This window comes from Lipotes vexillifer, unplaced genomic scaffold (assembly GCF_000442215.2).
Source record: "Lipotes vexillifer unplaced genomic scaffold, Lipotes_vexillifer_v1.1 scaffold12, whole genome shotgun sequence".
Taxonomy (NCBI): Eukaryota; Metazoa; Chordata; class Mammalia; order Artiodactyla; family Lipotidae; genus Lipotes; species Lipotes vexillifer.
Window position 1 is genome coordinate 4,081,878 of NW_006796716.1, and position 12,206 is coordinate 4,094,083.

At 60.9% G+C, this 12,206-nt stretch overlaps 1 protein-coding gene across 1 annotated transcript in view; it reads left to right on the forward strand.

The window, feature by feature from the left end:
* PLOD3 (procollagen-lysine,2-oxoglutarate 5-dioxygenase 3) overlaps positions 1-5,183 on the forward strand; it is an 8,538-nt gene extending 3,355 nt beyond the window's left edge. The window contains exons 7-19 of the mRNA XM_007468826.1: positions 86-183; positions 447-548; positions 724-849; positions 1,045-1,166; positions 1,570-1,674; positions 1,788-1,913; positions 2,205-2,346; positions 2,424-2,537; positions 2,724-2,792; positions 3,263-3,367; positions 3,891-4,037; positions 4,269-4,394; positions 4,743-5,183. Of these exons, the coding sequence (XP_007468888.1) occupies positions 86-183; positions 447-548; positions 724-849; positions 1,045-1,166; positions 1,570-1,674; positions 1,788-1,913; positions 2,205-2,346; positions 2,424-2,537; positions 2,724-2,792; positions 3,263-3,367; positions 3,891-4,037; positions 4,269-4,394; positions 4,743-4,898 (1,538 nt within the window). The 3' untranslated portion in view covers positions 4,899-5,183. The remainder of the gene's footprint in view (positions 1-85; positions 184-446; positions 549-723; positions 850-1,044; positions 1,167-1,569; positions 1,675-1,787; positions 1,914-2,204; positions 2,347-2,423; positions 2,538-2,723; positions 2,793-3,262; positions 3,368-3,890; positions 4,038-4,268; positions 4,395-4,742) is intronic.
* Positions 5,184-12,206: the final 7,023 nt, after the last annotated feature.

Below are 12,206 nucleotides of genomic sequence, written 5' to 3' on the forward strand. Positions count from 1 at the left end.
GCCCCCCCCCCCCACTATTTAGAAGCACGTGCTGTTTGGCAGCTTTGGGGGAAAGGGATTCTGAAGCCTGGCCTTTCTTCCCCAGATGAGGTGGTTTTAAAGTTTGGTCGGAATCGCGTGCGTATCCGGAATGTGGCCTATGACACACTTCCTGTTGTGGTCCATGGGAACGGCCCCACTAAGGTGCCCCAGTTGCTTATACTCTCAGCCCCAGCCCCAGTCAGTCCTGGCCGCACAGCCCCTGCCCCAGACCTCGCCCCAGCCCCCAGGTTCCTCCAGCCCTTCCAAGTAGTGAGTCCTCCCCAACCCCAGAAGCACAGGTGCTGGGAGGGTTTCTCAGTGGCCACCGCTCCCCATCCTGCCCTGTCCCCTGCCTGTCTGCCCCACCTCCCTCACCTCTGGCCCTGGACTCATCAGCCTCAGCCTCTCACCGTCTCTCCCAACAGCTCCAGCTGAATTACCTGGGAAACTACGTCCCCAATGGCTGGACTCCTGAGGAAGGTTGTGGGTTCTGCGACCAGGACCGGAGGCCACTCCCGGGGGGGCAGGTGAGGAGGGGGTGCCAGCGTGGGTGGGAGAGCACTTGGAAGCAGGAGGTGCAGGGAGGGCATTCCAGGCAGCAGTGGGTGGGGGCAAAGCCCCTGGAGACCCACAAACCTGGCAGGGTAATGGAGGACAGACTGGTGGGCTTTCCTCTGAGCCCCATCACGTTGTATCTTCCAGACTCCCCCCCGGGTGCTTCTGGCAGTGTTTGTGGAACAACCTACCCCGTTCCTGCCCCGCTTCCTCCAGCGGCTGCTGCTCCTGGACTATCCGCCCGACAGGGTCACCCTCTTCCTGCACAACAACGTGAGACACCTCGAGTGACAGCCTCTCCCTCCCAAGGGACCCCGCTCCTGCCCTCATCAGAACTCCCACTCCCTATATCCCAGACTCCTTCCTGCACCCTTTCTGCTCACCTCCTTCCCCGCTCCTGTCCCTCAGGCACCATCTTTTCTGCCCTCTCGGTCTCCCCATCACCCCTTCTCCCCTCGCCATCTCCAGGAGGTGTACCACGAACCCCACATTGCTGACTCCTGGCCCCAGCTGCAGGACCACTTCTCAGCTGTGAAGCTGGTGGGGCCCGAGGAGGGCCTGACGCCAGGCGAGGCCAGGGACATGGCCATGTGAGTGAGCCTCGGGCGGGTGTTGGGGGGTGTGTGTGAAAGCAGTGGGGGAGGGGCTGCCACCCACTGCACGCCCTCTTCCCTCTCCGCTCCCCATCCAGCCTCTCCTCGGCCTCCACAGTGGCGCACTCCCAGCCACTACGTGTGCTGTCCCTCCCTTGCCCCGCACAGATGGAAGAATCTGGGGGTCCTGAGGGAGGAGGCACAGAGGCCTCGGCCTCCCCCTTTCCCGCCCTCCCCTCCCCGCCGCTCCTTTCCTCCCTCCTGTCCTCATGCTGATGCTCCTACCCAATTTCCTCCCCTTCTCCTCAGCGGGTAGGGGGAGTTCCACCCTCTCTCCAGTCCCCTCTCCCCGCACCTGCTCCCGTTTCAGCTCATCTGTTTGTTGGTCTGTCACCTCCAGGGACATTTGTCGGCAGGACCCCAAGTGTGAATTCTACTTCAGCCTGGACGCAGACGCGGTCATCAGCAGCCCGCAGACCCTGCGCATCCTCATTGAAGAGAACAGGTCCCTCACCTGGTTCAGCCAGAGGGCCCCCAAGCAGTCCCCAGGGAACCCCCCACTCCCCCCCTGGGCGTGGGGCACAACTCCGCCCGGCCCTCACCTCTGCTCGTCCACAGGAAGGTGATAGCACCCATGCTGTCCCGCCACGGGAAGCTGTGGTCCAATTTCTGGGGAGCCCTGAGTTCCGATGAGTACTACGCACGCTCCGAGGATTACGTGGAGCTGGTGCAGCGGAAGCGAGTGTGAGTCCTGAAGCCCCTCCCCCGCCCCGGCCTGGGCCCTCGGAGACCCCTGCATCCTGCCCCAAAGCCCCAGTCTCGGGGGTCCAGTGGCCACCCATAAGACATGCTGGGGGCTGTGGGCAGGGACTGACCGTGCAGGGGGGCACGAGAGGGTTGCGACCAGCAGGGCTTGACAGGGGAAGCCAGTGGGACCTAGCAGCTCACAGCCCTCGAGGGAAGGGGGCCCTGGGAGGAACAGGGCAGGACTGTGGGGCTCTCCCACCTAGCTGACCCCAGTGTGGGTGCCTCCAGGGGCGTGTGGAATGTGCCCTACATATCCCAGGCCTATGTGATCCGCGGGGAGACCCTGAGGACGGAGCTGCCCCAGAGGGAGGTGTTCTCGGGCAGTGACACCGACCCAGACATGGCCTTCTGCAAGAGCCTGCGGGATAAGGTGAGTGGGCCTGGGGCTCGAGGCGGGGCAAGGCCCTTGCTCCCTGTCACCCTTCTCACACCCTCCCCCCACGCCAGGGCATCTTTCTCCACCTCAGCAATCAGCACGAATTTGGGCGCCTCCTGGCCACTTCCCGGTATGACACAGACCACCTGCACCCTGACCTCTGGCAGATCTTCGACAACCCCCTGGTGGGTAGCCGGCCCCTCGCTCAGAAGGTAGTTTCCCCTCCTTCACTAAAGGAGGGTGCCCCAGACCCACCGCACGCTCATGCACGCTGCGCAGGCTCTCCTGTTGCCTGGGGAGGGGGCTTCCTGGGTGGGAGCAGATGGAATGAAGAGGGCCCGGGTCAAGGTGCACCTCCCCCCATCCCCCAGGACTGGAAGGAGCAGTATATTCACGAGAACTACAGCCGGGCCCTGGAAGGGGAGGGACTCGTGGAACAGGTGAGCCCCACTCAGGACCCCGACCCATCGCATGGCCATCACCCGCTGGGTCCACCGCCTGGATTAGTGGTGCTTCAGGGTTTTCTGCTCAGGCATTGAGGGCAGAGGCAGAGCAGATAGGCCTGCAGCCCCCATCCTGGCATTAATCAGGGTGGTCCTCTCTTGTCTGTTGGGTATATTGGTGTATGGATGAAATGATACTTTTTAAGATGAGTTTGAAAACCACTGTCCCAGAACCCGGGGCTGCAGGACCCCTGTGCCATTTGCGCCATGTTTTCAGCACTGCTCCCACCTTCTCTAGCCCAGCGCCTCCTGGCCCATCCCCACACTCAGATCTCCATTCCTGCAGATTCTCTCATCTCCTGGCTTCCCTTTCTGCTCCCTGCTTTCTCTCCCTTCCTTTGGCTGCCTGTCCGCTCCCCGAGCATGACCCAGCCCTGCTGTTCTCGCCCTGCCCCGCCCGTCCTCAGCCCTGCCCGGATGTGTACTGGTTCCCTCTGCTGTCTGAGCAAATGTGCGATGAGCTGGTGGAGGAAACGGAGCATTACGGCCAGTGGTCAGGAGGCCGGCATGAGGTGAGGGGCTGGGGCAGGGGGGAGGGGGGCCCCAGGAGGAGGGAGTTGAAACTTCCCTGATTGAGGGAAAATGGAACCCAGAGAGTGGGAGCAAAGAGGGGTCCCCCAGGGGGAGGGGCCCACAGGAGGCACAACTGTATTCATTCATTCATCCATTCGTTCAAGAAATACTTACGGGGTGGGTCCTAGACTCCAGCCCCTGACCTGGGTGGTGCAGGTCGAGCTCTGCCCTCCTGGGTCTCACCTGCTGTCAGTAGCAGCAGCAACCCAGCTTCTAAAGGCTGTGATGGGCAGCCCGGGTGCTGCAGGAGTCTCAGGAGGGACCCTTGACCCAGACGTGGGGGGACTGAGGGGCTTCACAGAAGAGGTGACATCTTAGCTGACACTTAGAGGACAGGAGGAGTGAGTCAAGCTAAGAAGTGGTTGAGACTTCCAGACAGAGGGAATACAGGCTTTAAGGCCTGGGAGCAAGAGGAGGGGGAGGCTGGCACTGCCCTATCGGCTCAGCGCCCGCTGCCCACAGGACTCAAGGCTGGCTGGAGGCTACGAGAACGTGCCCACCGTGGACATCCACATGAAGCAGGTGGGCTATGAGGACCAGTGGCTGCAGCTGCTGAGGACGTACGTGGGGCCCATGACCGAGAGCCTGTTCCCCGGCTACCACACCAAGGTGGGCCGCTGCACTCGCCACCCCTGCACCTCCACCTTCCCACACCCCGTCCCGGTTGGACGTCTCCACACGATGCCTTTTTGGCCCCCGTGGTGTTTGGGGCCCCATAAAATGAGATCCTACAGGAGGGCAGCCCTGGGGGAGGCGGCCCGCAGGTACCAGTGAGAACCCCTCCCCCCCCCAGACCTGATGGCCATCCCTCCAGCCTCTCCTCCCGTGTCCCTGTCACAGACCCGGGCGGTGATGAACTTTGTGGTCCGCTACCGGCCAGATGAGCAGCCCTCTCTGCGGCCACATCACGACTCATCCACCTTCACCCTCAATGTCGCCCTCAACCACAAGGGCCTGGATTATGAGGTGAGTCCCTACTGCCCTCCACTTCAGGGCGCCCCCAGGGCCCCTCCCCGCACTCAGGACCCTGTGTCCCGCCCCCTTACAGTCCCTACACACACCCCGCAGTCGCCTCCCTCCCTCTTGTCTTTATATCTCTCAGTGACCTCGTGGGTACCCTCTTCTGAACCCCTTCCTGGCTGGCAGCCTCACCCTTTCTCCTGGGTCTCCCATCTGCTGATGCCCAAACCTCCTGTGTCCTCCCTCCCTGATTCCCCCGGTCGGGCTCTCCCGGTTCTGTCAGCCCGCCGCCCAGTCGCCGCCCAGTCCCCACTTCCGCTCACTCTGCACTCCTGCCCCTTCTCGTCTTCCCAGGGAGGTGGCTGCCGCTTCCTGCGCTACGACTGCGTGGTGTCGTCCCCCCGGAAGGGCTGGGGGCTCCTGCACCCTGGCCGCCTCACCCACTACCACGAGGGGCTGCCCACCACTCGGGGCACTCGCTACATCATGGTGTCCTTTGTCGACCCCTGACGCTCCACTACTCTGCCCAAGCTTCCCTGCCATTGTGCCTTCCTGTGCCCCCCTCCTCGGAGGGGGTCTGTGCGGCTCCTCGCCTCCTGGGTGTATGTTCCGTGTGCCTGGGACTGAATGTGTCACCTCGCTTCCCACCACGCGGCCCTCAGGAAGCTCAGGGAGCCCCCTTGCTCCACCCCTCAGCCCCCAAGAGTTCCCAGGGAGAGGGCTTCTGGGTGTTCACCACGTGATAAATTATTGTTTTTCAGTCTCCCTCAATAAAAGAGGATTTGTAATTCTTGAGTCCATTTATTCTTTCATCTACCTGTGGACCCCGTATCCCTCCCACCACCCAGTGTAGAGGGGAGACCCGGGGTTCCCCAGAGGAAAAGAACAGAGAAGAAGAAAAGACAGAAACATGATTTTGGAGCAGAGTGGGAGCCCGGAAGCTTCCCTGGCTCCCACGTCTAACTCCCTGTCATTGCCAGAGCTGGGGGAGGACGTGAGGAGGGCCAGACCGAAAGAAGGACTTCCCTTGTTGGGCTGAGGTGAGAACCCCGCCCCGCAAAGCCCCCAGGCTCTCCTCCCTGATTCTCTGCTCACCTGATGGCATCTTCTCCAGTGCATGACGTGTGGGGTGGCACAGCCCTAAGCTGAGCTCCAGGGACATTGCTGGGGAAGTAAGTCCCCCTGGGAGCGTGTATTCTTTGAGGGAAGACAGGCTGGAACCTTACTGTGGCTTCTTGCATCTAAGCTGTTAGGTGGAATCAGGAGAGGGGAATCCTGAGGGTCAGCCCAGGAAAGCTTCCTGGAAGAGGGGGAATGGGAAGCAGCCTTGCAAAAGACAAGACTGGGACTTTTTTTTTTTTTTACTGGGACTTCTAGTGGTCCAGTGGTTAGGACTCCTGGCTTGCACTGCAGGGACCATGGGTTCCATCCCTGGCGTGGGAACTAAGATCCCACAAGGCAAGGTGCAGCCAAAAAAACCCAAAAACAAGTGATGTTCCCTGACCTGGAAAAAGTGCCGGCTCTGCAGGCCTCTGGTCAATGTTAAACAGGGCCACGGTCACAGTGAGGACTGGCCCCAGCCCACTGGAGGGTGTGCCAACAGACCAGTGGGCTCTCTCTTGGAGGGGTTCCCCAATCCTTAGCTCTTCCCACAAAACCCTTCCCTCTGGAGGTCTCCCCACAGAGGCCTAAGCTACTCCTTAGGGAATATATCCTCCTGCAGGTCACCTACCGTTTAGGGGCCAGGTCCGGGTGACAAATGGGGAGCTCTGCTCTTCAGGGTACACACACATGGCAACCCCTGCTGGCCCAGACCTCTCCCAACCCTGCTCCTCACAGGGAGCCGGTCCTGACCTCCACAAAGTCAAACACCGTCCTCACCCCGAGGCTCCAAGCCACAGCTCTGGTCTTTCCTTTTGGTCCTACTGGTCACATCCCTGTGAGCCCAAATAGTGGTTAACCCTTCCATGCCGGGGTTCACAATGCTCCAATGTGCAGGTCAGCAGCGGGGGCGGAAGTGAGGGCAGAATCCAGGCCAGGGGTCAGGACCAATGGGTTGGGTCAAAGAAGGTACGCTTCACAGCCGTGGTGGCCCCTGGGTGACTCCCCTCTGCATCCTCCTCCAGCCACCTCTTCCGGGGCCTCCAAGTGTTTGCCGTCCTGCAATGGGTCTTCCCCTTTTGGGGGCTCACTGAGTCCCTGAAGGCCTGAGGAACCCTGCGCCTGGCTCTCTGCTCCCCCATGCCAGCACCGGGGGGAGGGAGGCAGGGCAGGGGTCTGTGGGGTGGAGACAGGGAGAAAGATGTAGATTGGACAGATGGGCCTGAAACCACGGAACAGGGAAGGGGAAAAACGGGGGACCTGGGACTCGAACCTCTGGATCCTGAGTCCCCACAACCCCCCACGCACCGCCACCACCTCCCGCGCAGGTGTGCCTGGCTGCCTTGCTCCTGTATCCCTGGGCCGCGCCTGGATCCTAGCGGTCCTCGACCTGGTCTGGCTCCATGGAGGTAGAAACACACCTGGGGCAGGGGGCCGCTGCTCTGCCTGGGTCCGCAACCGGGCCATCCGGAGACATATCCGTGACAACCTCCCCATCTCGGCGAGGCGCTCGGGAACGGGTGCGCTGGCTGGGAGCAGGGTTTCAGAATGGACTCTCGGGACCTTCACCCCCGAAGTCCAATGTCAGCTCCCCAGTGGGGTGTCCCCTAGCTGGTTAAAACCGCCTCTTTGGCTTCCACCCTCACGGGGTCCTGGTCAGCGGGGCCTGCAGCAACTTCTGCAGAGGCCACTGGCTTCTCCCACCTCTTCCCTCACCTCCAGCCCCACCTGCTCGCACTGCCCTGTCGGTTCCAGCTCCCTCTCTACATCATGTGTGCTGGTGAGGAAAGCGCTGGGTCTCGGGAGCCCCAGTCCCTACTGTCACCTCCTACCTGCCCTCCTCCCGCATGTGGGCACTTGGTCTCACCTCTACTTACTTTCCCAGAGTCCTGCGCCCTCTTTTCTGGGAGAATCAGGCATCAGGTCCCCCGGCCTCCGCCCTCTCTCGCAGGATCAGTGCCCTCGGACAAGGCCAGCGCCTCCTATCTCTTGTCCCTGCCCGGGGGCCTCCTGGCCGTGGGAGGGCCCCTGGAGGCGTGGGAGGCAAAGCCCGGAGCGCTGAGCTTGCGAATCCGGAATCAGAAGAAATTTGTCAAGTTGGCGCTGGAAGAGGGCAGCGCTGCCAGAGAGGGAGCGCAGCGCGCGCCGGGCGGGGTCCGGAGTCAGTTGCTCCCCCACGGCCTCCCTGGTGCCAGTCGGGGAGAACTATAGCTCATCCAGCAGTTTCCGAGCCCGCCGGGCTCATGGGTGCGAAGGACACAGGAAGCGCTGCAGCCACTGCTGAGAGTGGCCCTGCCGCTGTTCCACGGCCCCCGGGGCCTCCTCCTGCCCTTCCGCACGCCCACCCCGGCCTCTAACCGCTCCGCTATCCGGCCCACCTGCCTGCTCCTCCCGGGCTGAAGGCCCCTGCACCCTCCCCGCGCCGGAGGTGATGGTCCCCCAGGTTGGGGCTTGAAATCCTGGATTCCGGCCACGCCTCCAGGCTGCCTTTGGCAACCTCGCCAGTCCTGAACTCTGTCCCAGTTAATCGCTGCGAGCGAGAAGGTGACCTGCGGGCGGCTGCTAGCGACCACCCCTCTGGCCTCCTGTTCCGCCCACAGTGGGGGCCCCGATCCCAGCGCAGCGAACCCTGCGGCCCAGCCGGGCGCAGGTGGACGCGCAGCACAAGGTCTGCTTGGAGCGGCTCAAGCAGCTGTTGAAAGAGCACATGGCGCGCTCTGGCGTCCCCACCGACAGGCACCTCCCCCCACCTAGACGCGCCGCCGGCCCCCACCGGTGCCCTCGGTGACTGCAGGTGGGGACTGAAATTAAAGGTGGGTACAGACCTGCGGTGTGTGTGTGTGTTTGTACTTGGCGGGGCAAGTCCGCGCGCCTGGCCGGGCCTCGGAGGGGACCAGACACTCCCGGAGACCCGCAAACACACCCGGGGCGCGCGTCCAGGATCTGCCGGCCGCACTCGAGATCAAAGAGTCTCGGCTGGGACCCAGTCGGTGGGCTCTCCGGCTTCTTCTGCGACCGCTCCCCACAACGATTACTAATGCACGCGGGGGTGGACCTCCATCGCACGGCGCCTACCCCGGCTCCCAGCCCCGCCCAGCGGCCAGCCCAGGCCTACCATCTGGAGTTCAAAGATCAGTGTGTGAAGACCTGTGGCGCTCCGGATCCCAAGGTCTCCCCATCCACACAGCCCTCTACAAGCAACCCCTGGAGGCCCCAGGGGCGTGGCCACTCAGACGAGAAAGGCTTCCCCGGCTCGTACCGAAATCTTCATCGTTTGTCCTCCGGGTCCTGGAGCCCTGCTGGCAGAAGGGGAGCGAATGGGAGTCTCCACAGCCCCGCCGCCCTCCCGCAGTATGAAAACCCTGCAGAAGGGGCGGCTAGAAGTACTGAGCGCCTACTGTACTGAGCGCCTACTGCTACGTGCGCACTTTCCTCTTCGCCGGTGAGTGGTGCCCGGGGTCCACTGGGGAAGGAGGCAAGGGGGAGGGTCGGGGGAGAAAGGCTGGAGCCCCACCTGCCAGGATGTCCGAGGGCCAAGGGAGGGGGGAGGAGCCACTGGAGTTTAGTTCATTTTTCTTTCCCGTGTCTCCCCCAGGCCCCTTCTGTTCCCTTCTCTTCCTCCTCTTCAGGTCGCTCTGGTATCTCTGTGTTCTCTACTCGGCGTGGTTCTTCCTGAACCGGGACACACACCCCGCCCCCCAGGTGAGCACTAAACAAGGACCCAAGTAGTGAGAGGTGATAAATGGTGCCTCCAGGAACTCTCCCACCCTCATCTGTCTGCCCAAGGCGGAAGGCGTTCTGAGTGGATGAGGAACTGGACTGTTTGGAAGCACCTAAGGGATTATTTTCCCATTAAGGCAACAGGTCACCCTCCAAGGAGATGCTCTGGCTCCTCCCTTTCCCCTATGTAGCCCCCTACTCACCCCTCCCTATGCTGGAGTCTGAGCCCCCCAGCTGCCTAAGTTCAGGCAATGGGGGAGGGGTGGGATGGTGTACCAGAGGGGGCCCCTTGTGCCCTTGACCCCATCGTAGGACCTTGAACTCTAACCATGAGTTAAGTCTGCTGGTGTGGAGGGAATTCTGTTCAGCTGGTATCCTGCTATCTATGCTTTCTTCCTCTCATCCTGCCCACTTCCCCCAAAACTGGTGAAAACAGTAGAGCTGCCCCCTGACCGGAACTACCTGCTGGTCACTCACGCACGTGGGATCATGGCCATGGGAATCCTCTGAAACTTCTCCACTGCGAGCTCCAGCTTCTCCCAGCAGTTCCCCAGGCTTCGGCCCTTGACGGCCATGCTGAATGGCCTCTTCCATTTCACAGTCTACCGAGACTACCTTCTATCCTTTGGTGAGTCTTGAGCTAAGGGGAGGAGGCAGCCACCCCCACCCCCACACACACAGTGGCCCCACCCACCATTCAGCCCAGGGACCTGAACATTGGCCAGGCTCACAGTGGGCATCAGTGAATGGTTTTGGAGCAAGCGTCCTGCATCCTTGCTGGGAGAGGTGCTGCAGGGCACACTGACATGGGCACAGGGCTAGGGGAGCTTGGAAGGAAAGGGATGGGGGGCTCACCCTTCCTAGGCTAAGGGGTGGGGTAAGGGACTAGGGAGCCAAGGACAGGGTAGTGACTGTTCCCACACCTCCTCGTGCCTGCAGGAGGATGTTCCGTGAACCGCCAGAGCCTGGATTTTATTCTGTCGCAGCCTCAGGTCAGGCAGGCTATGGTCATCCTGGTTAGGGGGCCCACGAGTCCCTGTACGCCATCCCAGGGGAGCACTGCCTCACTGTCCAGAATCGGAAAGGCTTTGTCCGCCTGGCACTGAGGCACGGGTGAGTGGGTGCCCAGGGGTGCTGCCCTGAATGCTTAGAAGTCAGTGCGCCTGGGGGTCTACACTCTCTGTCCCTACACACCCGCACCCCTGTAGGTGGGCCTGTGTGTCCCCAGAGCTTACACTATGACCACACCTAGAGGGCGCTCTTGCCCCTTGAGTGTTTCCTCTGTGCCAAGCACCGGTGCCAGTTCCCCAGGCTTCCTCCCAGGCGGAGAGAGACAGGATCACAGTGCAAGTCACAGGAACCCGGGGCTCAGACGCCCTTGGTTCAGATTCTTTTATGACACCCTCTCAAAGGCAAATGCTTGCATGCTTCCTTACTTGTGAAATAGGGTTAATACCTACCTGGCCACCGTGTTGCAGTTGTAGACTGTATGAGAAGATGTATATAGGAAGGCCCAGTACACAGTCTTTCCTCAAGAAGTGTAAATCCCTCTTTCAGATCTCTTTTGTAGCCACTGTCATTTGCTTCAAATGGCCTTGGGAAGTGGAATCATGCGAGGGAGGAACTTAGGGGCACTCCTTGAGACACTGATCTGACCACCCGTCTTCTCTCTTGCCGCCCCTGCCCAGCACTTCTCTGGTGCCCGTGTACTCCTTTGGGGAGAACGATATCTTCAGAGTTAAGGCTTTTGCCCCAGACTCGTGGCAGCACCTGTGCTAGGAGATGCTGGGCTTCAAGAAGCTCCTGCCCGTCTCCAGGGAAGAAGCCTGCCATCAGCTTCATGAGCAGCACGTCACCTGTGTCTCCCCTCTCCCCTCAGTGGGCTGCCCCATCCAGGTGCCCCAGTGTCTCCGGCCCACCGAGGAACAGGTTGACCACTCTGACGTGCTCTACCTGAAGGCTCTGGAGCAACCGTTTGATGAGCACAAGGAAAGCTGTGGTGTCCCAGCTTCCACTCGCCCCACCTTCATCTAGCCCTGGCCTTACCCCGCCCCCCACACTCACCAGCCCCACCAGCCCCCGATCCCAGTGCCCTGAGACCCCCACCTACTGCACCAATAAAAGGTAATTCTCTGACATCACTACCTCATAGAATTGCACGCCCACCATCGGATTCTCAGCTCCACCAGCAACTGACCGTAGCCTTATCCAAGTCACTTAAGCTCTTCAAACCTCAGTTTCCTCCTTATAACACGGGGCTACCTACTTCAGAGTTGCGGGGTTTCTAATTTTTATTGAAATACAACACAGAGAAGTGCACAGATCACAAGGGCACGGCTTGATTTTTCATCCACTGAACATACACGGGGTTGTCCTGGGAAGTGAATGAGATGTACTCAGGCTCATGGGACGGCTGCACTGGCGTCCTTGTGTATGGATTGAGGAGAACTGTCAGCCATCGTCCTCCCACCCATCTCTACCCTTGGATTTCTCTGCTGGGTGGGTGCCCACTAACCCAGGATGGGGCCAGGAGGAAACATCTGGAAGCCTTTTCAGAGAAAGAAGAGAGCGGTCAGCGCTTGGATGGGCTGGGCTGGGGATGAGCCTTTTGAATGGGTAAAGGAGTAAACCCAGCAGGCTGGAGGAGGTTAGGGTCGGTTAGAGCATCATTACAGCTGTTTCGGAAGCTCCAGCCCCAGACAGTGAGAATCCCACTGGGTCAGACTTCAACCCTGCGCCCGCGGCTATCCCCACTCACCTGCCACCCATGCAGACCCTAATGTGGGCTGTTCTACAGACCTATTTCTAGTCATTCTTCCAGAGCTCCAGCCCCAGTGGGTCCTCCCCTACTGCTAGTCCTTGCAGCCCTGAAAAGCCAACCCACATGTAGACAAAACATAGCATCTGCGTATCCGAGGAGCTTAACATCCTGCACTGCCCACTGCCACCAGACGTTATCATTCCCCGGTAACATGCTAGGGATGCCAGCATCACCTT